Source organism: Mesoplodon bidens, assembly GCF_964165515.1.
Source record: "Mesoplodon bidens genome assembly, chromosome: 10".
NCBI classification, from domain to species: domain Eukaryota; kingdom Metazoa; phylum Chordata; class Mammalia; order Artiodactyla; family Ziphiidae; genus Mesoplodon; species Mesoplodon bidens.
Genome location: NC_138172.1, coordinates 83575425 through 83603382, shown reverse-complemented (window position 1 = coordinate 83603382; position 27958 = coordinate 83575425). Strand labels below are relative to the sequence as shown.

General features: G+C 40.6%; 2 protein-coding genes and 1 pseudogene across 6 annotated transcripts; 1 reads left to right on the top strand and 2 right to left on the bottom strand.

The window, feature by feature from the left end:
* Nucleotides 1-511: 511 nt before the first annotated feature.
* Nucleotides 512-1798, bottom strand: LOC308624317 (translation machinery-associated protein 7-like; annotated as a pseudogene). Its single transcript has 3 exons — nt 1723-1798; nt 937-1013; nt 512-708 (listed from the first exon to the last, which is right to left on the bottom strand). The product of its transcript is annotated as a translation machinery-associated protein 7-like (transcript).
* A 2626-nt stretch (nt 1799-4424) lies between these two features.
* On the bottom strand, nt 4425-17281 carry ZNF311 (zinc finger protein 311). Of its 4 annotated transcripts, XM_081245905.1 has the most exons (7): nt 15679-17281; nt 15299-15374; nt 11758-11849; nt 11292-11418; nt 10552-10656; nt 6614-7918; nt 4425-4533 (listed from the first exon to the last, which is right to left on the bottom strand). In XM_081245905.1, exons 1-7 carry the CDS (start codon nt 15727-15729, stop codon nt 4484-4486), a joined length of 1806 nt encoding a protein of 601 aa, XP_081102031.1. In that variant the 5' UTR covers nt 15730-17281; the 3' UTR covers nt 4425-4483. The 4 variants fall into 4 exon arrangements, with proteins under 4 accessions (XP_081102031.1, XP_081102029.1, XP_081102030.1 ...); XM_081245903.1 differs by lacking the exon at nt 4425-4533 and having other exon boundaries at nt 5654-7918; XM_081245904.1 differs by lacking the exon at nt 4425-4533 and having other exon boundaries at nt 5654-7918; nt 15721-17281.
* A 5241-nt stretch (nt 17282-22522) lies between these two features.
* Nucleotides 22523-27273, top strand: LOC308623492 (olfactory receptor 2H1-like). The gene is given in 7 exon segments (XM_081245958.1): nt 22523-22732; nt 23368-23679; nt 24011-24187; nt 25591-25692; nt 25773-25909; nt 25912-26575; nt 26577-27273. Coding segments are annotated over 3 exon segments (933 nt in total). The 5' UTR covers nt 22523-22732; nt 23368-23679; nt 24011-24187; nt 25591-25692; nt 25773-25791; the 3' UTR covers nt 26728-27273.
* The last annotated feature ends 685 nt before the right edge of the window (nt 27274-27958 follow it).

Genomic DNA, 27958 nt, shown 5'->3' with positions numbered 1-27958 from the left:
CTGAGCCAAAACTTTTAGGTCAGGGAGACCCACGCCCCACCGTCTGCCCTAAGAAGAGAAATGCAGACAGCAACTTTATCAATGTATTGCATTATATTATGACAGCAACTATGTATATATTATTTTGCCATTTCAAATGAGTTGATTTAATTCCAGGTGGAACAGAATTCAGGGTAGAACAAAGACTTAACACACTTTGGCAACTATACTCCAGTAAAAAATTTTTTAACAACAACAAAAAAAAGAGAACACACTTTGGCAGGATTCTGGGCTGGGTTTATGCAGATCTCATAGCTAAGGCAGAAATGGCTGAGAAGAACTAAAGACAAGATGAGCCACTGTATGATATATATATATTTTTTTTACAAAAGTTTATTCTTAAATGTACAGTAGGTTCCAAGACAACGCTTCATTCTAGCTATAGGTGGCAACAGATGTTATGGCAGGGAATCCAGATGTTTAAACAGGAATGGAATTAAGGATCATCGTAGCCTCAGACACAAGGAACAGCTTACTTTTTGCCAGACCTCTTAATTCCACCTGGGGCCAGGGGGCTTTCCCCGCGGCCTTCGCTTTCAGCTCCTCGAGTTTCTTCTGCTCCTCCTCTTGTTTCTGCTTGAATGCCTTATCTTCCTCGTCCACCTCTTTAGCTTGCTTCTTGGGCTGCTTCAGGGGCTGCTTCTTGCCACCTTCGCGGCCCGACCACAACTATATTTTTAAATGATTCGAATCTAGGCGTTTCAAAATGAACCGCCCAACGCCTTTGGTCCTGGGGGCACTTCTGCAGAGACCGTGGTCCTCCTGAGCACTGTGCTCCCTGCTCCTTTCGTCGGGTTGCCTTTCTTTCCTAGAGTACCCTCGGGAGGAGCCCAAACCACTCCCGGACTCACTCAGCTGTGTCGCGGCTCGGGCTGGACATCCCCATCCACGGTGGACCTGAAACCCACCCGGGCCCCGCGGCCCAAAGGGGCGGGAGTCTCGGATGCCCTGGTTTCCTCCCGCCCTACTCCCAGCTGTGGGGAAGCAGGGTGTCAGGGGTCAGGATGGGTGGTGGCTGAACACCAGGCAGAAGTTCTATGGAAGTATTAGTGGGAAGAACGCCAGGAAAGGGTCCTGGGTGGGAAACGTGTGTGGGAGTCGGAAAGGGGAGGACTTTCACTCCTAGGGGAAGTGTGGAAAAGGGAGCAAGCCGGAAGTGGTAGCGTGGCCGAGCGGTCTAAGGCGCTGGATTAAGGCTCCAGTCTCTTCGGGGGCGTGGGTTCGAATCCCACCGCTGCCAAGCATGTTTTTCTTTCCTGGTATTAGACGTCCTTTCTTCATGCCCAATGTGGACAGTTCTAACATACTACAAAGTCGGTCCCTATCTTCCCCTCTTTTGATTTCTGTTTACCCAGGGGCCATAGATAACTGCCCTAGAACAATGCTCAACCGAAAATAACCGCTCAAATAATCTATTTGTCCATTTGAGCAGCCAGTATATTCTAGGCACAGTTCTAGGCCCTGCGGATGCAGCAATCAAGTAACACGAACAAAAAGTGCTTTTATGCATACAGTCTTTATTACAAACAAATGAATAGATGTCAGATTCCTGGGAAAGCCCTTGTAATTCAATACAAATCCTTCCAGTTCCTCCGAAGGAATAATTTATGTTCAAAATAATCACTGTTCTTCCTCCAGCCTCTCTGCAGCGCACTTTGTGTCTGGAACCCTAGTTATTCAGACCTGAGAAGAGGCTCTGGAAAGCGCCAGCGCCTCGTCCCGCAGCTGCCAGACACATCGCACCAGCGCTAGGTGCCATCGTCCCTCTGGGCGCTTTCGAGTTCAGCTGCATCCAACACCTCTGTGGCTTGGGGTGGGTGCTCTCTTTGCTCTGAGCAGATCCTCTTGTCTCTTTCTCATCCTCCAGGACTTAGCTTGGAAATTGTTTCCGCCCGATCTCCCCCTCTCCCTCCTGCCAGCTCCAAGTTCCTTGCCTTCATGGAACTTAACGTGTAGTGAGGTTCATGTAATAGATAAGTTATTGCCCAAATATGGTTGAGTCTCTACCAAAAAATAAAATAAAATAGTTCTCTATGTGAGGACTTTGAATGAAGTTCCCGATTTAAGAAAATTTGTCAACCTAGTAGGTATCTCACAGCATATCATGGTGGTCAAAACTCCTTAATTACTGAGATTGGACACTTTTTCTGTTTGGTCATCATCGTTTTTCAGTTTTCTGTGAAATACTTCATGCTTTTTGCCTATTTCTGGGTTGTCCTTTGCTTACTGACTCATAAGAGTGTTTATATTAAGTTGAAACATGTTAAATTGCCACTATTCAACCTCTTTGGCAATTCATGGGATTCAACATAAAATATTTTAGATAATAATTTGCCAAGTATATTTGTTCCAAGTATCTTTTTTCATTTCATGAGAAAATTGTATTTTCACTTTCCTTATGGTGATTTTGAAAAAATAATTCTTCATTTTAATCTAGTTGAATTTATCAGAAAATTAAATTACTTTCCTTAAAATTAACCTTTTTTTTGGTGTCTTGCTTGAGAAATCTTTTCTTGACCTGAGGGCATACAAATATTTTCCAAAACTTACTTGTAAAAGACAAAATTTTACCTTTTATAGTCTTGGGTATTCTTGGCCAAGAATTACATATATATATTTTAAAATTAAACTTTTAATTTTATATTGGAGCATAGTTGATTAACAATCTTGTGATGGTTTCTGGTGTACAGCAAAGTGATTCAGTTATACATTTTTCCATTTAGGTTGTTACATAATACTGAGCAGAGTTCCCTGTGCTACATAGTAGGTCCTTGTTATCCATTTTAAATATAGCAGTGTGTACATGTCAATCCCAAACTCCCTAACTATCCCTTTCCCCCACTCTTCCTGCCTTGGCCAAGAATTATATTGCATTTCAACATAAATTTTATAATCAATTTGTCAATTATCATAAAACTCACCCTTGGGATTTTTTACTTAGGTTGCAATGAATGTATAGATCAATTTTGGGGAGAAATAACATCTTTATAACACTGAGCCAATCCATGAAGAAGTATGGTCTTAGACAAAAATAGCCAAGCCAGTCTTGAAAAATAATAACAAAGCAGTAGGATTTACCCTACCAGATGTCAAGATACTTTAAACCTATAGTAATTAAGCAGTTTTGCATTGGTGTAGGGCTAGACAACAGACCAATGGAACAAAGGCCAAGATGTCTAGACTCCACTCTCACCAACCCATCTTCAATATGATCATTGTCTTCCTGTTGCTATAATCCTGACACCAGCTTTAAAAGCTCTCAATTAACTCTCAATCCCATAGTAAGAAACCCTAAATTGGACTCCAGGAATCTTATGATATTTCCTGAACATTTAGAATGAACATTGTGAAAAGGCAATGAAGAAATTTCAGATATTTTACCTGGTGGAAAGAGAAGCTTTTGTCTTGAAATTTTTGAAGGACTACCTTGTGAGCAATGGGTTAATCTTACTCTGCAATTATCCCAGGGCATGGAACTACAGTCCATGGGTAGGAGCTAAGACATTTCTGTACATTTGTGGTTCTAATTCTGAAATCTGATTTTATCACCCTTTTAAAAACTGAGTGAAATGGGCATTCTTTACTTCTTCTGTATAGGTAAAGAGAAAACAATCTCATGGTATCAATGTTCATGGTGAAATTTTTCTGTCCTTGCATTTAGAATTAATTAGGTTTAAAAAAGTGAGTTTTATCTGGTGATTTTTCTAAGAAACAACTAAATCAACATCTTTTGTTTTGGTAACTTCACAATTAGAACTACAAGCATCTTAGGGTTTCAAGAAACACTAACATGTTTGATTATTCAACTATGCATCAGATCTTTGAATTCCTTCTACATTATGCCTGTCTACCAAACTTACAACTGTATAGCAGAGTCTATTCCACCTTAGGATTCCTTCTAAATGACTTTTTCCACAGGTAAAATATCTGAAACTCCTTCAGTGTTTTTTTTCATAATGTTCACTTTAAGTGTCCAGGAAGTATCAGAAGATTCCTGGAGTTCAAGATAGTAATTTGGGATTTCTTACTGCAGGACTGAGAGTCAGTTGGGAGTTTTAAAAGCAGCTGTACACCTAAAACAACCAAAATACTGCAAATCAACTATACTTCAATAAAAATAAATAACATTTTTTAAAAAGCAGGTGTCAAGATCATAGGAATATTTTAGGGAGACAATGGTCATGTTGAAGATGGACTGGTGAGGATGAAGTTTAAAAGTGTTCTATTTGGGCTCAGTACAGAGGCTTCTCCACTTTCACAGAGGGATATCAGGCTTGCCACCCCCTCCAGTTACCTGGTGTCTGAAGAACATGACTCTCTGATCAATAACACAAAACATCAACACTCCAGGACTGTCCAGAGTTTAAAATGGAATTGAAACCTTGCCAGATTCTGTCAAAAGACTGACGGAAGAAGTGACTTGAAAGGATGCACTGGAGGGTTCTCATGATGGGCTAAGGATTTTGAGTCCAAAATCCAAATGAACCTCATGGCCTGTGGGTAAAAAAAACATCCTGACATGTGTATACATTTTCCAAAAGCATATACATGCTGTTGTAATTAACAAAACCTCAGATTTTCTAGGAGAACATGACAACATTTTGCCATCAAGCATTAAAGTACAACTACTTGTAGTGTGTGTATGTATGGGGGAGAGAGTGTTGGTAAAATTTACTGATCATCAAATAAGGGGTCCTTGCAGTCAAAAAAGATTGGAAAAGCACTGCCAATTCTCCAGACATATCCTAAACTCTGTCCTTAAGTCACGTTATATCATCCAAAAGCCACATATACAGAGTGTCATCCTCCACAGAGACAATTTTAGGGTCATATCCTAAATGTTTTCATCTTGGTTTTCTTCAACAAACTATATAAGAAATGGCCATATAAAGGACATGCTCTAATTTCCTGTAGAAACTGAACATAAGAAACAATGTTTAATCTGTCTTTTGTATAATGAGCCATGTAATTCCCTTTGGAATTTGTTACTAGAAAATTGTGTATCTTGGACTCCTTGTCCATATTAGATAATGTGTAACCATTTCCCAAGATGTTTTCTGTGAAACAAGAGTCCATGAAGGTGCTCCTCCAAACAGAATTCTTTCCTCCATCACTTTGGGAAAGCAATGCTTCTTACAGTTCCTTTGTTTAAGACTCAGAAAGGACATTAGCATAGTATAAACCCTGAGAAGTCTTTAAGGGAATAAAAACCTCCACCTAGCCAGCATTTCTCAAACTTATTATTTTTTAAAAACATTAGCTTGTAAAACACTTTTGACAAATGCTGGGGAACCCACTGCTCATCTCTTTACCAGTCAGGGAACTTTGAACTAAATTTAATTCTCAGTTATGGTCATTATGTTAATTAAGTTGACACACATTTGCATCCTCTTCTAGGATTTTCAATTTCTATTTTAACAGCCTTATTGCATGTGGGTATTTAATTTAATTCTGTCTGCAGTAAGGACCTATAACATTTGCAAGAGAAAGGATAGATGTTAGACACTGAAAGGCTTGAAAAGATATAAATTTACTCATCTATTTGAAAGAGCATTTCATATGTCATGCAAACAGATATAGCAAATATTTAAGAAATCAACATCTTGCAGATCTTTTAGTGTATTTATAACAAAGTGGGTCAGGCTTCATGCTTTTTCCATACGTACACTGCTGCTTGAGCAGTGTATACCTGACTTCTACTTATCTGTAATTTCAAAATCTGCCCTTGCCCTGCCTCCGTTCCCCCACTGAATCTCAGCAATTCTGATCCATTAAGGAGAAGTACCATTCAGGCTTTAAGTTAAAGCAAAACTTGCTAAAGATGATCAATGTTTATCAATTAAAAAAATGTTCTGTGCTGAACTGACGTATAGCTTCATATCCAAGAGATGTGGTGCAGGATAATGGAAATTGCTCAGGTAAGTCTAAGCATTCAGTGGGCGTTTGTTCAGAATTTACTAGCTAAGTGATCTACAGCAGGTTTCTTCATCTTTTTATGCCTCAATTTCCTAATCGCATAGGGATGTTGTACGGATTAAATGATTAAAAATTGTAAAGAATAATGCCTGGCATGTGTCAAACACTAGTATTTAATATTACAGTACTATTATTGATAGACAAAGCCTTGGAAGTGAATGTGCTCACTGAAGAGACACTGAATAGGAAGGTCAAGGACAAAGGCTTGGTGGGGTCTCACAATTAGGGGGTCAGGGAACCAGGAAGAACCAATACAGGAGACAAGAGGGACCAGTGTAAGAAGTAGAAGGAGAAATGAGAAAGTGTAAACACCAGAATCACTACCCTCAAGTGTTGGTGGTCAAAATATTGATGAATGAAAAGGTCTGAGAACCGGTTACTGGAGAGAGGGATTTCCCATTCTCATCAAGTTTGTGGGTTCCCCACACTCTATGTTTTCTCTTCTTATGTCCAGTAAGATTTGAGCTCACTCTGAAAGCTTTTCCACACTCCTCACATTCATAAGGTTTCTCCCCAGTATGAACTCGCTTGTGTCCAATCAGAGCTGAGCTCTGACGGAAAGACGTGCCACACTCACTGCAGGTATATGGTTTCTCACCAGTGTGGATTCTTCTGTGCTGCCTCAGGACTGAACTATGATGAAAGGCCTTTCCACACACCTCACATCTGTAAGGCTTCTCTCCGGTGTGGATTCTTTGATGATTGGTCAAGTTTGATTTCCCACTGAAAGCTCTACCACACTCTGAACATTTATACGGTTTCTCTCCAGTGTGGATTCTCTGATGGATGGTAAGGCAGTGCCGATCCTGGAAAGTTTTCCCACAATCCCCACATCGATAGGGCTTCTCCCCAGTGTGTTCTCGTTCATGAGCCCTGCGCTTACAGTTATGACGAAAGGCTTTCCCACACTCCTTACACTTGTAAGGCTTCTCTTCAGTGTGGATTCTTCTATGTTTGGTGAGCTCTGCCTTGCTGCTGAAGGCTTTTCCACACTGAGGGCACCCACAGTGTTTCTCCTGAGTGTGGATTCTTGTGTGTTTGCTTCGGTCTGAGCTCCGGCTGAAGGCCCTCCCACACTCACTGCACTCATAAGGTCGCTCCCCAGTGTGGATTCTTGTGTGTTTGATGAGGTCTGAACTCCCGCTGAAGGCCTTCCCGCATTCCTCACACTCATAGGGTTTCTCCCCAGTGTGGCTTCTGCCATGGATGATAAGGGAATGCTTAAACTGAAAGGCCTTCCCACAGCCACTGCACTCATAAGGCTTCTCCCCAGTGTGGATGATCTGATGCATCCTGAGACGGTTCCTGGTCTTGAAGGCCTTCCCACAGTCACTGCATTGGTGAGGCTTCTCCCCACTGTGCGTTTTTTTGTGTCGGCAAAGGGCTGACCTACTGTTGAAGGCCTTCCCACACTGGCTACAGTTAAAGGGTTTCTCCCCTGTGTGGATTATCTGGTGCATAGAAAGCTGATTTTTGGTCTTGAATGCTTTCCCACACTCATTACACACATAGGGTTTCTCGCAAGAGTGAATTCGCTCATGGAGAATTAAGTCAGAATGCCAGCTGAAGTTTTTGCCACACCTGGCACATTCATGGAGTTTCTTTTCTGTAAGAACTCTATATGGAATACATTTTGAGTTTTTTCTAAGTACCTTCTGGTTCTTTCCTTTCTTGAAGGTCACTTTCTCACAGCGTTCTTTCTCTTCTCTCAGTTTCTCCCTCATAGGCATTTCCCATTGATTCTCTAATTTGACACCTTGTACACAAACTTCTCCAACCTCTGGATCCTGGGAAACAACTTTTAGGAGACTTTTAAATTTCACCCAGCAGACTTCTCCATTTTCAAAAACCGCCTGTTCTGAACTTGCCTTCTCATTCTCAGGCCGTGTCTTGGCAGCTGATACTTAAACAAGAAAATAAAAATGTCAGATGTTCAGAGGAAAGGAAATAAGTGGGCTGGAAGAGGTGAAGCAATGGTTAAGCTGTTGGAAGAGTAACTGACTTTCCCATGCTTGAAAAATTGCTAACATTATGGCAAGGTCAAAATAGGCTGAACTACTGAAAAGTACTAAGATATTTAAAACTGAGTAAACTTTACAAAAATCCTTCCAAATCTACTCATGTTCTAGAATCTCCTAGTTTAGTGAATGACAACTTCATTCACCTAGTCACCTAAGACAGGACACCGGAAATCATCTTCAACTTCCATATATACTCACTAACATTGTATAAATGTTACCTGTGAAGGGAGCTGCAAAGCGGGGGCTGAAGTGCCAGCGCAGCCTCCTTTTTAGGGGTCTGTCTGCTTTGCTCCTGAGAGTGGGCCCTGGAGAGCCATATTTCTGTGGTGTAACTCCACCGATATGGGTAGGGCAAATTAGATCTGGGCAAGACCTGACCCAAACCAGGACAGATTCTCTCTTCATGAACTTTGGAATCATGATGTGAAAGCAGGTAAGGCCAGGCTCTGAAGAGAGCTAGAGCTTTAGCACTTAAATTTGAGAACCAGTGGTGGTGGGATGGTATGTCGTGTAGGGGAGAAAATGCTCTGCCATCGGGACTGAGAAGCAGAGAAGATCCATCTGCCAAGAAAGGAGAATGAAGCAGACCCACAGAGTAGCAGAGAAGACAGCTGGAGAGTGGGGCCTGATGGCATTCCAATCCCTTCTTGAGCCTCATGTATACCTGCCCTTAAGTCCCCTGACACACCCTGAATAATAAATTATTTTTCTTTTGGTTAAGCTAGCTGGAGTTACTTTTTACAGTTGGTAACCAGAGTCCAAATCAATCTCTTATTATCTCTTAACTCTATCCCATCTCCTTCACTTCTACTGCCAGTGCATTCTCACCAGCTAACTTTAATAACCCTCAAATGTCCTTTAGTCTGCCTCCCCTCTAATCCATCCTCTACACTGCTTCCAGATTATTCCTTCTAAAAATCAAATCTAATCACATCACTCCTTAGCTTTAAACACTTCAATGGCACTCCATAGTTAACCAGACAGAAAGGAAGTAAAGTGTACAGTCAAGAGCCCCAGCTCACTGTCTGGGTTCAAATCTTAGTTCTGACACCTAATACCTGTGCAAACTTGGGAGGATGTTGTAACTTCTCTCAGTTGCTATATCTATAAAATGGGATCTAGATTATCCACAATAATTAAATGAGTCAATGTATGCAAAGCACTTCCAACACCAAAATAAGTACTTAATCAATCTTAGCTGTTATTACAAGAATAAAGTTAAAGGTCTGCAGTTTATCAAAAGCTCATCCAATTATGATCTTGCCCCTGTCTACTGCTCCTGTACTTTCCCCACTGGCTACTCCAAGTCCTTGGCTCTGGTCACACTGAACTATTCACAGTTCACATTCTTTTACTCCTCAATACTTTCCTACTTGTTATTCCCCTCTGCCCCTCCTTCAACTAAATGACCTCACTTATCCTACATAACTTAATTCAGTTGTCATTCCTTCTGCAGTCTTCTGGTCCTCAGGTCAGATTTAGGTGCTTCTCCTCTATGTTTGTATATACCAGGTACATATCCCTATCTGCATATGCCAAGAACTCCCACCATACTGTCCTATATAATTACTTATTTACTTACCTGCCTTCCCCACTAGAAAATAAGCTTCCGTAAGTCAGGGCTCGCCCATATCTTATCTGATTGCATATCTCTAGAACCTTTTATAGTACCTGGCATTTAATAGTTGCTCAATAAATGTTTTTTAGATGGAAGGAAGGGAGGAAGGAAGAGTAGGCATTGTGGACACAGCAGCTGGAGTTGGCCTAGAAACAAAGGACAAGGTTTTTTTTGAATGACAAATACAGAAAATAGTTTGAATGAAGAGCTGGTAATATTTCATGACTGACTAGATAAGAGGTTCAGGGAATGGAAAGACAAAGTAAGAAAGAGGTAGAACCAGATATAGAAATAGGGAGAGCTTAATGAAGAGACAGCCTTGGAGGGGGAGATGAATTTGACTTTAGATAGGTTGCTTTCCAGATGACAATGGGATATTCAAATAAAAACCAGGAGTTAGAAACATGAGACTGCTGCCCAGGAAAGAGGTAAAGGTTAGCATTATCAATGTGGCAGGCATCTGCATCAGAGCTAAGAGCTGAAGCCATGAAAGAAACTAACTAACTTCACAATAAGAGAGAATAGAAAAGGCAAGGGTCAAAGGCTCAGGTCTCCAAATGGGGGAAGGTCCTAAAAAAAAAAAAAAAAGAAAACAACTGGAGGCAGAAAGGCAATGCTCTCTGAGCACTGGAGTAAATGATACACAGAGGGGAGATGAATTGTCTGAGCCTTTTTGGAGGACTAAATTGCAAAAAGCCTATATTAGATAGGTTGCAAACAGCCAATTAGATGACAGAATAATTATCCAAACAGTTTGTTTGTTTTCTCTGCCTTAAGATTTCCTAAATAGATTTCCTTCTGGGCCCTTCAGGATGGATGACCCACCACTAAGAACATTCTATAACCATTTTGTCACATGGAACACAGAAGGGGACTGACAGCTTCTCTGGCACTCACCCGGGTAGGAGCAGCTCAGGAACTCCCTGTCCTGTCGATCCTGAACACGGAGCTCTGCCTCTTGCTCCAGATGGGAGATCAAAGGAGGTTTAGGAAATGGAAATCCTGGTTGTAGAGAAGGAAGAAGACAGTGTGTAGAGCAACAGAGAACTGTCCTAACGCTTACCTTGACCCCTCTGTTTGCATATGGAAACAGGAAAGAAATGTCCATTTGGGTAGAGAAAAGGGTTTATTCAGGGGTCTGGTAACATGTAAATGAACAGGTCTAGGAAATTGCTCAGAAAAGTCAATACTCAGAAGGGCAAAGAAGGAGATTCTGGGAAATAGTCGGTTGGTTGTATTTTCCCTGTTCTTTTTAGGAGGATGGGAGTCTGTAGAGGGAGGTTAATCTGTTTTCAGCCACTAGGAAGGAGTTCATGACTAGGAGCTGAATACAGAGCATTTAATGGAAAATGAGAGGCCTGAGGAGGTGAGAATCCAGGGAGAACAGAGGTTAAGTGTCTCCTTTTTACCCAGGGAGAGTTTCATTGCAAAGAATCAGAAAACAACAACTAGGTTAGCCAGAAAATTATCTTGCTATGTAACAGGGGCAACTCAAAACTAATTTGGGGGAAGATATTGATGATATGGAATGAGAGCTCTGATTTTCAATATGAGACCCCATAAACATCAATAAATAAAGCAATTAAAAGAAAAAGAAAGGGAGAAAGTACTAAGCCAAGTGCAGGGAAAGTCCTTACCAAGTGATACCACGTTCCCATAATTTTCCAACATCACATCTTTATAGAGGTGCCTTTGAGCATGGGTCAGACACTGCCACTCCTCATTACTGAAGTTCACAGCTACATCCTCAAATGTCACTGCCTCCTGAAACAATATGTCCCTGCTGTTCTGGAGAAAACTCCACAGTTCCCTCAGGAAACAGAGGCAGAAGAAAGGAATTTGTAGGGAGGTTTACAGAAGTGAAAGGCTGTTACTGTTTCATGTATATTTGGGGATGAGGTGAAAGGTAGCATCAGCTTTCAATAGCAAAAAATAACGAAAGAGGAAACAATCCACAAATGGTTTGTCACCCAACAAAGTATCCCTTATGAGAGGGAGCACCTGGACTTGGGAGGTGCATAGCCAGGGAAGGCAGTGAAAATAAGGCCACATTTAGGAGGCAGTGACATATTTCCAGGAGGGAAGGAAGGGGCCTTAGCTCACGTGAGGCTGGCTCATCAGTGTGATTTTTGCTCCTGGCAGGTTTCCTTGGCTTCCATCTTCGGCAAAGGCAGGACAATGAGGAGATGGCAGAGCTGAGAGAAGAGAAATAAGCCAAGAGTCAATTCAGCACAGTGTTGAAACCCTCTGCTTTCATCCTCTCCTCCCCAAATGTAGAAGCTTCCGAAGCTCTAATCTAGGGATTAAGTCTACTGCATTACAGTATCCTCCTTCCCCATTATTCCTCTAGTCTCAGTTTCCAGTTTGGGGTATCAGGCCCTGGCCAGCAGCCAAGCCGACTGTAAGTGCATTCTTCTTCTCTCTCACCTACTACACCTTTTTCTCTGGTGTCTCTTCATCCTAGAATACCTTACACCCTCCCCAAAAGGCCCAAATCACTGACTCCCAGCTTATACGATAACCTGGCTTTCTATATTAGAACACTGAAGTCATTTTGTCCAAAAAGACTTGGGGTGGAGGTGGAGGGAAACGAATGAAAGAGAGGTATGGATCAGAAATATCCAGGGATAGGCCCAAACCTTTTTTCTTTAGGTAACTTAATGGCTGGTCAAACTCAAGTTAGTTTACTAGAAAAAATTTTTCCCTTGCTCTTCTTAGAGAAAATCACTTTCTCCCTTTGATTCTGAGTCTCTTTCCTGTTAATTCCCTAGTATTAAGTGATTCCACTTCCCCCCAACTGCCCTCCCAGTATAGCATAGCACACACAGCTTTTAAAATGCAAAAGAAACTTTCTCAGAGTGTACATGTGACTAGGTATAATTCATATGGATTGGGCAAGAAGTATAGTTTCACATTACTGATTAATGGGGCCCTGTTTTATTCCTTGCAATCCAGCTCAGCCTCTCTGTTGCTTCAGTGTTTATGGTGGTTTATCTTTCTTGATAGTCATCAACATATTCCCAAGTCCAAGACCATTCCTTTCTGGTCTGAAATCATCTACTGGTAAGTCTCTAGGATAACCCCTTGGCCTCAGGACCCCAAAACTATCATTTCAATTTTACCAAAACCTCAATTTAGGAGTAAACTGGCTTCTTTCCACAGAAATAGGCCAAGAAGACTTTTCTTTGGTCTAGGCCACCCTTAGAAAGCTTTTGACCAAGAACAGGCCTGTGTTCAATCATTGTGGGTTCCATACAGTTTTCCCACTATCTCCTCTGAAAGCCTGTTACTTTATAACTCTTTGTCTCAAAAAGTTCCCAAACCACCTGGAAGGCACAGAGCTCACAGGAGATACATGTTTTGCTCTCAAATGTTCCATAACAGTTTTTTTCCTTATAACATCAATAAACTTAAACCTCCTAATTGGGTTTTTTTCAATCAATACTTTATAATGAACATTTTCAAATATACAGAAAAGTTGAAAGAATTGTAGAGGAAACATCCATATATTCACCACTTACATTCTACAATTAACATTTTGCAATATTTGCTTTATCACATATCTGTCCATCTAACTATCCCTGTCTCTGTCCATAAATTCATTTTATATTTTGTTGCATTTCAAAGTAAGTTGAAGACATCAGCATACTTCACCCCTAACACTTTATGATACATATCATTAACTAGAGTTCAATATTTGTTTACATTCCTGCTTTTGAAGTAAAATTTACATACTGTAAAATGTACAAGCCTTAAATTTTTGACAAAGCACACCCTATTTAACCCAAACTTTCCTCCATATACATCCAGTTGGATTTTTACCATATCTTCTTCATAAATTAGGAAAGTTTTGTTACCTTGTCATGGCTTTTTCCCCCCTAAGTGTTCATTACATTAAAAACTGTTTTTAATTGTGGTAAAAAACATATAATATGAAATTTACCATTTTAACCATTTTTAAGTGTACAGTTCAATAGTGTTAAAAATTTTCACAATGTTGCATAATAGATCTCCAGAACTTTTTCATCTTGCAAAACTGAAACTCTATACCCATTAAACAACAACTCCTTATTTTTCCCTCTCCCAAGCCCCTGCTAAGTAACTACTGCAGTGATTTTTTTTCCTAGCTTCACTGAGGCTTGTGGGATCCTAGTTCCCCAAGCAAACCTGGCCACGGCAGCGAAAGTCCTAACCACTGGACCGCCAGGGAATTCCCCCCACTGTAGTGATTCTTAAACTTTATTTTTTAGCCTCAGAATTTGAAAGGTCAGTTTCTGCCCTCAAGTTAAAAATGAACTTGGGGGAATTCCCTAGCGGGAATTCACATGTGGGAGAGAGTGAAAGCTCTGGTCTCTTCCTTTTCTGAGGACACTAATCTCATCACTGGGTCCCCACCCTTATGACTTCATCTAAACATGATTACTTCCCAAAGGCCTCACCTCTAAATATCACTCTGGGGGGTGGGTTAGAGCTTCAACATACAAGTTTTGAGGGTACACAAACATTCAGCCCATAACAAAACTATTTGTTAAAGCAGTGTATAGATATTATCCAGGGTGAGATTAACTCATTTACATTTTATGTTAAGTGATTGTAAACCTTATGGCCCTGAAAATCACCTATAGGAAGAGAATTCAAGATCTTTTGAGAAAAAGAGGACTTGGATACTCAGGTCAGATGTGAACCATAAAATTATATATATTTTAAAAAATGAAATAAAATGAACAACAAAGTTAAGCAATATTCATTATTTTCTACCTCTCCGAAATTTGTGACAAATATGTTCTATATTATTAATTTTCATTTATGATTACCTATACAGTGGAAATTTCAAGATTTCTCTTCTGGAAGTTCCAATAATATGCTTAGAAATTCATTTTACGTTTTTTTTCTTTGTAGGTAATATATACTAAAAGCCTATTTTTGGGGTGTCCAGGGGCCTAGTCCTCTAAAAGTTTGTGCCTTTCAGGGTCTGATTTTATGACTCCAGAACTGTTAAATACCATCAGCAACTTCTATACAAATCTTATCCACTTTTCTCTTCATATATGCCACCAAAGAACATTTTTAAAGCCCAGCCCCACATTTCCCCATCTTCCTTTATTCTTCTCAAAGCTTCATGAAAATACTTTGCTCCTTCTTTTGCCATGGCTTTATCTTCTATTTCCCAGGTATACCTATACTATAATTTAAAAATCTCAGGGTTAACACATGTACAGAAATAAAATTACCTACACTCAAATTTTACATGTTGGTAAAATTGTGGTTGGGAGGAGTTACTGTATTATACCACAAGTTTTATATGTGCAAATATTCATGTACACATATGTAAGCTACTTACCATACATAAAGTTGTACATATAATAAGCGAATGAATACATTCAATATATTTCATAAATTGCTTTGAAGAATCTTTTTTTATGAATCTTTATTTTTTACAAATTTGGTTTAAGATGAGGGCAGAAACCTAATAATGTAGCTCCTCTCAATACCGAGCCAAGCCTAGTATAGAAATAACAGATTTCCTATAAATACTCAATAATGAGCATATTTCCAGGCCCCAGGAAGCATCTCCCACTTAGTCTGTGTCCCTGCCCCATTTTCAGCTGTCATAAATCCTGCCACAATACCCTGTGTGCATTACCTCTTTCCTGCAGGAGCTTGGTATCATGGATACAAAGCTGGTTTGATGGTCCTGGAGTCTCATCTGATACCACCACCTATTGCAAGGAAAAGAATACATTTGGAGAGGTTATGGAGGGATGGAAAATGTATGGGAAGCTGCAACCAACTGTGAAGTTCTGTTCATGGAAATCAACTCCCAGAACTACCAAGACGAGTGAGAAAATCAGGGACTCAGTCCTTGATATACCTTATGAAAAACAGAAATGGCATCCAATTGTCCTATAACGTAAAATGATCACCAGGCCATCCAGGAATAAAAGTATTTTGAAGGAGAAAACTTCCACAAGGTCAATCCAGGCCCACCACACTCCCACTGCTTTCCTCCTTTCTTGGACTCACTTCTTCCTCCTTGTGATATACTGCAGACACTCCTCTTTTTACCTGCTGCATCTTTTTACCCGTCTTTCTTTTCCAGTCTTCTAACACTGTCCCAGTTTCTTCTCTGCTGGTTGGATCCAGCTCCCAAAGTCAATCGTGGCTTTGTCTGGACAACCAGTTTTGAAGTGGCTCCAGTGGATACCAGCCTCCTTTCAGGGATTTAAGCTTTGGTGGTGCCAGCCAAAGGGCCTCTCCTGACCCACAGGGCAGCTGCTTTCTGGCTTGATGTGTCAAATACTGCCCTGGATTTGGGGTTCATCAGCAGTACTAAGCTAGTGGTGACCCCATACCTTATTTTCCCGCATATTCGATGAAGGGAGGAGAAAAGAGAGGAATGTGACCAAAGCAAAAAGAAGGAATCACTGAGAATCTGAGGTATCTATGGGAGATGAGGGAGCAGGGGAAGACAAACTGAAAATGATAATATATCCAGAATACAACCTCCACTGCCACTATCTTGTCCCAAGCCACCATTGTCTGCATTGCCCTACAATATTACGTTAGCCATCCAGCTGGTCTCCTGTTTCTATCCTTGCCTTCCGCCTGCCTCTTCTCAATACAACAGAGTAGGCCATTTAAAACTTAAGTTGGATTATTTCATCTCTCTGCTTAAAACCCCTCAATGGGTCCATCTTACTCAAAATAAAGAGTAGCATAAAAGGCCCTAAAGAATGTGCCTTTTGAATCTCTGTTGTTCATTCAAAATAAAAGCTTAAGCCCTTACAATGGCATATAAGTCTATAGGGTGTGCTATTACCTCTCCTACTATTCTCCCCCTCATTCAACACTCTTCAGTCACACAGAACTTTCTCTTCCTTTTTAGGCACATTTCCATTTTAGGGCCTTTGTACTGGCTGTCCCCTCCACCTCAAGCTACACTCACGATGAATAATCTTGCTTCCTTCAACTGTTTGCTTGTACGTAATCCTCCCAAGGAAACCTACTCTAGGTCCCCTATTTAAAATTACAGCCTACCCTCTCCTTCCAATCCTGACATGCCTTACCTTCCTATATAGCACTTTATCACTTTCCAACATGGTGCATAAGTTACTTATATTCTTTCTTTGTTTATTGTAGATCTCCCCTTCACTAAAATGTAGGCTCCCAGGCTTTTGAGGGCAGGGATTTTTGTCTATTTTGTTCACTGCTGTATTCCCAACTTCTAAAACAGTGCCTGCACCAGTAGGCGCTCAGCTAGAAATTGGCTGAATGAATGAATGTACGAATGGATGCTGGGGAGGAAAGTAAATGAAAAACAAAAGGGGGCGGGGGAGGTAAGAGGCTGCTGAGAGCAAGAAGAGCGGGAGGGAGTTAGGAATGCAGGAGTAAAAGGCCCTTGTTTGGCAGGAACCCGCGGCGGACCCCAGCTCCCGGCGGACCGGGCTCCAAAGGCCCGCCCCGTCCCCGCCAGCCGTCCCGGGCCCCAGGGTGTATTTAAGTGAACCAGGTAGTGGTGCCAGGATCCTCCCAGCCGCACCTCGGCGGGTTCGGAGACCCCAGTGGCAGCTTGGGAGCCCCTCGGCTAAAGTCCCGTCCCACGCTGGCTGAAGACACAGGCCCTCCTGCCGACATTCTCCTCTAAAAATGAGAAATCTATTCTAGCTCCACTTCCTAGTCCTTCAATAATCATTTCCGGTGACTTTCTAGGAAACCTCAACTCGCTGGTCGAGGAATTTCCCTAGAAAGCCTCCGTAGACTCCAAACGTGTTATTTCATGTTCTTCAGAATGCATCTCTTAAAACAGAACCACAATGTCATTATCCCACCTAACAAAATTAATTCCTGGGTACCATCTAATACTGAGTCCATATTAAAATCTCCCAAATATATAAAATACTCTGGTTTTTTGAATCAAGATCTAAAGTCTACATACTTTATTTGGTTATTTCTCTTAATCCTCTTTTAATTTAGATCTAGAATAGCTCCTCCATCTTTCACTTTTCCCCGCACTGAGTAAATTGGGTCATTTGTCCTGAATGTTCCACATGCTGGCTTTGTCTGTTTGCATCCTCATTTAATTTGTTTCTCTAGCCTTGTATTTGTTAACTAGATGTTAGTTCTAAAGGTTTAGAGTTTGGTTTACCTTTATGGGTAAGCATTCTTACGTGGTGCTACGTACTTCTTTTTGCTTTATATCAGGAGGCATATAATGTCTGATTATTTCACTCTTTGTGATGCTAAGATTGATCAATGAATCAGCACTTGCTAGTGGGATCCCTCCATGTAAAGCTCCTCATCAACCTTTCATCTGGTGGTTTCATCCACTGATGATCTTTGCCTGAATCAACCATTTTATTGCAGAACTGGGATTTTCTAATTCAATATTTTTTTCACATTTATGAGTTGGAATTCCTTTTTAAACAAGGATTTTATCTCATTAACCTATCAATTCAGGGTTATTTGGTTATCCTGAAATGTCAGTTCAAACAGGAAAGACAAAATAAATGTTTACTTTTCTATTTAATTGCTAATTTTCAGGGTAAAAAGTTGTGCCCTAGGTGCCAGGCCACTGATACATTAGCCTTTCTTCAAAATGGCCATCAATGAGCACTGCCTTCGAGTATTCATACTCTTGTGTATCTCCTTCCTACATTTTACCAGTGTTGGTTTGTGTGACCAATTGAGTATGGCAGAAATGATGTTATGTTACTTCTAATATTAGGTAATAAAAGAAACTGTGGCACCCCAGTGTTCATTGAAGCACTGTTTACAATAGCCAAGACATGGAAGCAACCCAAATATCCATCAACAGAAGAATGCATAAAGAAGATGTGGTACATATATACAATGGAATATTACTCAGCCATAAAAAAGAATGAAATTGTGCCATTTGCAGAGACGTGGATGGACCTAGAGACTGTCATACAGAGTGAAGTAAGTCAGAAAACCAGATATCGTATATTAATGCACATATGTGGAATCTAGAAAAATGGTACAGACAAACCTATGTGCAAAGCAGAAATAGAGACACAGACGTATGGACATCAAGGGGGGAAAGGAGGGGTGGGATGAATTGGGAGATTGGGATTGACATATCTACACTATTGATACTATGTATAAACTAGATAACTAATGACAACCTACTGTATAGCACAGGGAACTCTACTCAATGCTCTGTGGTGACCTAAATGGGAAGGAAATCCAAAAAAGAGGTGATATATATATATATACACAGTTGATTCGCTTTGTTGTACAGCAGAAACTAACACAACATTGTAAAGCAACTGTATCCCAATAAAAAAAAAGAAAAGAAAAAGAAACTGTGGCTTCTATCTTGGTCTCTCTTTTTTTCCCTTTCTCTCAGATCACTCACTCTAGGGGAAGCCAGCTGCCAGGCTGAAAAGTGAGACCCAGGTGGTGAGGAACTAAAGCCTCCTGCCAACAGCCATACGAGTGAGTCTAGAAGTGGATCCATCAGCTCCCTGTCAAGCCTTCAGGTGACTGCAGCCTGGGTCAACATCTTGGCTGCAACCTTAAGACAGAACTAGAACCAACCCCTAAACTGCTCTCAGATTCCTGACCTGTAGAGACTGTGAGAGAATATTCAATATTTGATTCTAAATTTGGGGATAATTTATTATGCAGCAATTGGTAACTAATATTTTTTGTTGTTTTCTCTTTTTGAGCATCATTAACTCATGGATTTTTTAAAAATATTCAAGGAATCTTAATCAATTGCATTTTTTTTTCTTTTTCTTCTTGATGTTCAAATGATTCCATCTTTGGCCAGAGGGAGTCCCTTTATTTTGTTTCCTGTGTCCTTTTCATCTAACTCTAAGAGTCTTTGATGGTTTTCTTGCCTTCTGGCAGCACAAGATATTTCAGGCTCATTTTGTATATTTCCTGCTCCAGACCTGGAATCAGCCATTTCTCCAAGGAGTCTTGGTTCCTTTCAGAGGGTAGAGTGATTGCATAGCTTTGTGAACGGTCATAACTTCTTTTAAAGCTTATCAAAATGAAATAAAATTAATTATGGGATTGAATCCAGGCTAAACCACTTGGTACCTGTGTGCATGAGAACCTAAGCAAGGTATACATCGTGCCCCAGTTTCCCCAACTGTAAAATAGGTCCAGGGTGAATACCTAAGTTTCAGAGTTGTTATGAGGATTAAATGAGACAATATACAGAAATCATTTAACACATCACCTGGCACCAAATTTCATCATTAGAATAATAGAATTGCAAGTCTGAAAGGTACCGCAGTGATGACCAAGTACAATTCGTTCATTTCACACTTGAGAAACCTGAGGCCCAAGAGATTAAAATTTTGTCTAAAACTACAAAGGAGGATAAAATTAGAAGAGAAACTAATGACTCCAGATTCTTGGATCTCATACTTGGGCTATTTTGATAAAAAGCAGTCTCTCCAGCCCGATCAGGGCTTTTATTTATTCAAAAACAAAAGAGGTTAGAAAGTACTAGGCACATTAGTTATAAAATGGTATTATGGAAAGTTCATCAATTTTATGTTCTGAAGACCTGATTCCTGGCTCTGCCACTCACTAGCTTGATATTTTGGTCAAGTCATTTAACTCCTTTGCATCTCAATTGCTGCATCTGTAAAACAGTAACAATAAATCCTTTAATCTCAGCTCATTGTGAGAGTGAAAATACAATATATGGTATATGAAAGTGCCTGGCTCATAATAATTGCTAAATAATGATCATTATATAAAAAAAAATTCCTTCAATCCTCCAATTTAATACAAATGTATCCTTCTCCTCTAAAGGAAATTGGGTTCTGATTAGACTGATCCCTAAGTCCCTAATTCTGAAACTGAGTTCAGTGAATACTGCACAAAGGCACTGAGCAAGACGCTGCAGGAAAGATGCTATGCATGGTCACCCATCTTCAGACTGTAGTCTTTCTTCCTGATATCAATCTACTTAACAGTACTAACGTCCAGTACACATGTACTCACAGGGTATATTTATGAGAGACTTTGCTATAACCTTTGCTGATATGAAGATACTTTACTTCCACAGCAGATCCTTAGTATATGACTTTAATAATCTAGTCCAATTGAGATATAATTTATTTACATTTTTCTTGGTTAAACCCAATCTCATAAAATCTCCTAAATAATGTCCTAAAATAATTAATGCTGGAATTTTGCCAGGGATCCATGTCAAGCTTTTCAGCCTAATTCCACGGTTAATCTTTTTTCAGTTTTTGAATATTTGGATATTTGCCAGTCTTAGGCATGACTCACACTCCTTAAAAATGGCCTCCAGGGGCCCTGTGGCTAATCTGCCTGAAATTCAGGATCCTTCAAGCAATTTTATCTGGGTATGAAGATTTGCACTCATTAAGGCAAGTAGTTACTCTTTTACTATCTCCTGGTATGTCCTGAAATTTAATTTCCTCATATTAATGTTTGTCCTACGATTCCCAATTTGAAGGTCATGATCCTTGATGGAGAAACAGAGGCCTGATTGGTGTTAAGTAATTCTATGGCCCCTCTGCTGTCTGTTGAAATTACCAAATTCATTTCCAGGGGCTTTTTAAAAAAAATAACAAACATTTCAGGCATACAAAACAATAATAAAAGAAACACTTAACATCTATCTTAAGATATAAATATTACAGATATAATTATATCCACTTGTCTACTCCTCTCCAATTCCTCTCCTCTTGCTTCTCAGGTTAACTACTATCTTGATATTGATGCTATTATTCCGATGCATGTTTATATATTTTTAGTACATATGTGGGGAGCCATAAACATTTTATAGTATAATTTACGTTTCCCTAATTTTATACAAATAGTTTGTCTCTGTACATATTTAAGTTTGAAAGGCTTGATTTGATTTAGGTTCAATATTTTTGGCAAGAATGCTTCATAGAGGTTACTATGTACTTTGTACATACTCAACTTCATGGTTTTGAGATATATCCTTAATGAAAAATGTATCCTTAGCTCATTTATCTTATCTGTCACAGGTATTTTTCATTTTCCTTCCAACAGTCTTGTTCATTATTCTGATTATTTTTTCAGTTCAACTCAGAACTTTAGCAAGTATTTGTTTTTTGTCTTTGAGTTTATGGATTTCATTTTGTTTATATTGGCTGTCTTTTTGAAATAATTTTCTTGGAGTTTCCCCTTCTAAAAAGATTATGTCCCATAATTTTATGCTAGCCAGTTCATATTCTAGTGTAGGAAAGAATAATCTAAAAAGTATTTGCCACTTCCTCAAATTTTTAAATATATCTTTTGTGCTTAACTTAATTACTTAAGTAATTAACATAATTACTTAATTACTTCTCTTCAAGTTTCTACTGCTAATCATTATACTGAAATATACTGAAAATATATTATAGAAAAATACAATACTTTAGAAATATAATATTTTGGAAAATACAGCATACATTACTTATAATGCATGCTTGTGGGTTTTCATAATCCCCAAATTATAAGATATTTAAATGTATGTGATACATAGTTCTCTTTTAAATAAAGCTACTGATCACAGGCAAATCCTGATATTAGTCAACGATGCTTTGCAGCAATATTTTTTCAGAATCGTTTCAATTCATTCATTTAACAAGAATTTCTTCAGCAACTGTTATAAAAGCTTGGAATACAGGAATGAACAAAACAGTTAAAGATCTCTGCGTGGTGGAGCTTACGTTCACGTAATTCTGATTAACTCGTGCTTCCATTTTCTTTCGTTGTTTTCCCTCTTCACACGCTGAAGAAGATCAATTTCATATTCAAGCTCATCTGTTCTCCATGTGGCAACAGGTCCAAACTAGCAAGCAGGGACCGGAACCGTCCAGCATCTCAGGGTTTGTAGTGCTGGACCAAAGAGAAGAGTCCTCCGGGGGTCCTAGAAGGGCGAGCCGCGCGTTACCATGGAGACCGCGGAATGGAAAGGTTCTGTCTGCACTTTGGAGTTCAGCCCCTCGTCTCTGAGGTGCGGGTGGGGATTTTTGGACCTCACCTGAGGAGGCCTTTGCGCTCCTTCGGCCCCACCGCGATGAAGGCAGGACCCGCAGGGTCGGCGGAGAAGGTGAGTTTGCGGGGCAGGTCTGTGAGGCCCTGTCCGGGGTTCTGGCGGGAGCCCCTCGCTGGCCTTCTGGGGGGGGCGGGGCCTGCGGTGGGAGGTAGGATGGGATGGGTTGGGACGTAGGAGGACCCGCCTGCTGAAGCATATTTTATCTTTACCTCTTCTAATCTGTTTTTCTCTCCTTCTCCTTCTCCTTCTTTAGGCCATCCTTTAATATTACAATTAAAGTTTTTTTATTTGGCAAACTGGTGAATATAGCGCTTATTCTGGGTCAGGCCTTGTCCTAAGTGTAGTATACATATTGATATTCATTCGTTTAATTCTCAAACAACCCAATGAGGTAGGTACTATCACTACCCCAATTTTTAGATAGGCAACTTGAAGCCTAGGTATGCTAAAAGCTTACCCACAGTCGCATAGCTGGTAAGGTGAGGAGAGGAAACCCAAACGATATGGTGTTCTTATAGTCTTTTCTCATGAATTCTGAAACTCTCATCAGAGCTTTAACTTCCTTCCTCTTTGCAAGTTTCTTTCCCCGTCGGGCTGCTTGGTTTTGTGATTTTTGTTGATGTGGTACTACTCCCATTCATGACTTTCCCTCCCTCCCTCTCTCTTTTTTTCCTGCCCTTTTCTTTCAGGCCAGTAACCTAAAATGCAGAGTGGAGCCACTGAACTTCACTGGTATCTAAAGCCATACTGCCAACAGACAAAAAATGCAGAGCAGCTCCTGCCCCTTGGCTCAAAATGTCAGTCACTGGGAGAAGGCAGTTACTTCTGATGGGTGTTCACAGGGATTTGGCCCCCTTGAGGAGACCTGTTCTGAGCAGCAGGCCCTAGAAGTCCTACCTGGAGAGAGACGGGACTGGATGTGGGTACATGATTCACCTAGCAGAGAGAAGGTCACAGTAGTGATGGGAGATGAAGAGCGAGATCTGGATGGAGAAGAATGGGTAAGAGGAGGCAGTGTTTCTACTGGCCAGGGAAGAAAAACAATGAATGATGTGGTTTTCTTAAGGGCTAAAGAAAATAGTGGCTAAGTGCCTCAATTGAGTTTCTTCCTTAACCTCTTTGTTATTGACTGTATTGATAGTCTTTAAAGTTGCATGCTTTTTTAGGAAAGACTGTGCGTATCCTCTGTCTTTTTCTAAAATGGAACGAGAATTGGATTTTCCCTTCTCTGTAGTCCAGAGAGATTGCTCTTTCATATCTTTCCTAGGATTTTAATTTTAACATGTAAATAATCCCTTTTTCTTTTCCCTTTGATGACATTCCTACATCTAGGTTCCATCCAGTGCCCAGGAAGGGCAGAGCTTGGCATGTGAGAAGATTTTGGCATCAGCTTTCAATGCACGAGTTATTCAACATTGGCCCATAGTCATCCAGCCTGAAAATGTCATTCTTTTTTCTTGGGTCCTTCAAAAGGGAGGTGGGGAGCTAGCAGTCATTCCTGCTTATAAGGTGAGTTCTGGTGGAAAAGGAGCCAGAGCATATCTTTGAAATGATGGTACCAAGAACTGATTTTTAGTTGTTATACATATGAATATTAAAAAAAAATAGACCTAAATGAACATTGGGCTGTATTATACCTGATATATCTATGGGAGGAGAGGCCAGCTCTCAGTATTATAAGGCCAGCTTTCCTTGTCAGCCCCTTGTACATCTGGAGCAGATGCTAAACAATTCATTCATTTATTTATTCATGCATTTAATTCATGCATTCATTCATACAACATTTGTTGAATATATTTTAAGTGCCAGATAATTATTCTGGGCAGTAGAGATTAAAAAGTTAAAAGTTTAATCTCTTTTTAAGAGATTAAAAAGTGATGTCTTGATAAAGTTTATATAGGAGTCTTTGGAACCACTCTTACAACTTTTCTGTAAATTTAAACTTATTTTAAAATAAAAAGTTTTTAATCATATGTGAATGAAACTAACCAAGCATTGTACAAAACCAAAACTCTGTTTAATGCCCCAAATGGTGTATTTTCACTACTCAGTACGGTGTATTTTCACTACTAATTTCATCTTATATGAAAAGGTAGCATTTCATGTCCAAGCCTCAGTTCTTATGGAACTTTTGCTGTTATAGAACCGGACAATAATCATTTTTTGACTGACACTATATTTGTTTTTATTTTCCACATTACACGTAATGGAAAGTTGAAGAAATCTCGACAGACCACATTTCACTCGCTGGTGAAATCCCCTGCAAATGTGTAAAGTAGACAGAACATGAATGATTCTAGGAAACTCATGCCCATCACTAGAAAGCAAGATTAATTCTACAGAAATATTTGTAATCAGAAAATTCACTCAACACATGTTTCTTTGTAATTCCATCCATACATAATAAAGGGAAATTTCAATAGTAGCACAGTGCTCAGAATATAATAAGTACTTGGGGACTTCCTTGGTGGCGCAGTGGTTAAGAAATCGCCTGCCAATGCAGGGCACACGGGTTTGAGCCCTGGTCCGGGAAGATCCCACATGCCACAGAGCAACTAAGCCTGTGAGCCACAACTACTGAGCCCGCATGCTGCAACTACTGAAGTCTGCACATCTAGAACCCATACTCTGCAACAAGAGAAGCCAGCACAATGAGAAGCCCTTGCACTGCAACGAAGAGTAGCCCCTGCTCGCCGCAACTAGAGAAAGCCCGCGTGCAGAAACGAAGACCCAACACAGCCAAAAATAAAAAAAAAATTTTTTAAGAATATAATAAGTACTCAATAATTGTTTGCTGAATTAATTAATCCATATTTTATATCAGCTTTCTTTGCCTTCAGCCAGTAAGTCTGAGGTACGTGTAAAGCTTCTTCTGTCTCTCAGCACATTCATGGTTTCCTCCATTCTACTAGACAATGTTTGACCTGGAGACACAGGGGAAGAGAAGGGGCTGCTGGATGTTGATGTACCTGGGAAAGCTGGGTGAAAGGAATGGGAAGAGAAACGTCCACCTGGTAAGACCTGACAAGTACCCAGGGTGAGTTTTTATAAGACAGATGGGAACGCACTGCTCAGACACCTCTCGTCCCTCTAGGTCTGGACAGGAATAGGCCATGGTCAACCACAGCTCCCTGGTGGACTTCCTCCTTCTGGGCTTCTCTGAACACCCAGGGCTTGAAAGAATCCTCTTCGTGGTTGTCTTGATTTCTTACCTCCTGACTCTAGTGGGCACATACTCATCATCCTGCTGTCCATGCTGGACCCCAGGCTCCACTCCCCAATGTACTTTTTCCTCTCCAACCTCTCCTTCCTGGACCTCTGCATCACTAAAACTTTCGTTCCCCAGATGCTGGTCAACCTCTGGGGCCCAAAGAAGACCATCAGCTTCCTTGGCTGCTCTGTCCAGCTCTTCATCTTCCTGTTTCTGGGGACCACTGAGTGTGTCCTCCTAATAGTGATGGCCTTTGACCGCTACGTGGCTGTCTGCCAGCCCCTCCACTATACCGCCGTCATCCACCCCCGCCTGTGCCGGCAGCTGGCAGCTGTGGCCTGGGTAATGGGTCTGGTGCAATCAGTAGTCCAGACACCACCCACCCTCCACCTGCCCTTCTGCCCCCATCGGCAAATAGATGACTTTGTATGTGAAATCCCTTCTCTAATTCAACTCTCTTGTGGAGGCACCACCTACAATGAAATTCAGTTAGCTGTGTCCAGTGTCATCTTCCTGGTCATGCCACTCACCTTCATTCTTATCTCTTATGGTGCCATTGCCTGGGCAGTGCTGAGGACTAACTCCGCCATAGCATGGAGAAAGGCTTTGGGGACCTGCTCCTCCCATCTCACTGTGGTCACCATCTTCTACAGTTTAGTCATTTCCGTTTACCTCCAGCCCAAATCCCTATGCCCAGAAGAGGGGCAAGTTCTTTGGTCTCTTCTATTCAGTGGGCACTCCTTCACTTAACCCTCTCACATACACCCTGAGGAACAAGAAGGTAAAGAGAGCACTCAGGAGGCTGCTGGGGAAGGACGAGGACTCCAGGGAGAGCTGAGCGAGAACTGCTTGATGTGCGTGAAAAGTGAGAGCAACTTCTTCATGGTTTTGTCAGGAAGTCTGTGTTCCCCTCACCTCTGCTCTCCTCACATCCATCATGTCACAGAAATGGATGACAGCCACGTGTGTGTGCATGCATGCAAGTGTGAGTGAGAGTGTGTGTGTGTGTGACAGAGAGAGAGACAGAGACACAGAGATTGAAAATGTGCTAAGGGGAAGTACTTATCTCCATATGAAACATATGAACCAAATTTAATATTTTCTGTATTTTGTATTTCATACATTTCACTTCCATGGTGATCTCCCCAATTTTATCATTTCTATTTCCAACTCACCTCCTTGGCACATCATCACTATTTCTTTACCTCCACTTCTAATTTCTACCATAGTTTCTTTACTTCTCCCTCGGGTTTTTTCCCACTTCCTTAAGTGTCTGTTTTGCATTGTTGTTCTATTTTATCCCCCAAATGACAGCAAGGAAGGGGGGAAGTTGAAGTCCAGGGGTTCAGAAACTCGCCCAAGGACATGCAGTGTTAGGACTAAAACCCAGGCCTGGTGACTTCCATCAGGCAACTTCTCAAATACACACTGTTGCTTTCATACCGTTGTCAAATATTTCAGTATCCTTAGGCTGGAATTCAGAACAGAGCCTTAGTAGAAAGCTTACCTTCTTCAGTTCTAGTGTTTCATCTTCTACAGCACCCACAAATAGAAAACAGCTCAGACAGAGAGGGAGACCTCAAAATGTTTATGCCGGCAGGACAGTTTTAACAATGTGGGCTTTGGTGCCATCGACTGGCAGTATATAGTATTACAACTGGCATTCCAGACTCCTGACCTAAGACCTCTCTAAGGTCATCAGGTTTGTACTCTTGCTCAGAAAGATGATAATTATCATATTGTTATTATTAGGTATTTATATAGTGATTATGATATTCCAGGTACCATTTAAAGTAATTTTCACACATTGACTCATTTAATCTCTATTACAACACTATGAAACAGGTAATATCGCCATCCTTTTTCAGATGCAGAAACTGAGACAGAATTTAGTAGCAGCTTAACAATTTCAGGCCTTTGGACCCAGGAGGGCTGGTTCAAGTCTCCAGGCTCTTAACCCTGTGCTTGAATACAAATAGTGTCTTCCCAGCACGGGTGAGAAGTCTCATATCTTTCAGTAAACTTGGAGGAAATCATCCCAGTCTAGAAATATGTCTAATTTATTAGAC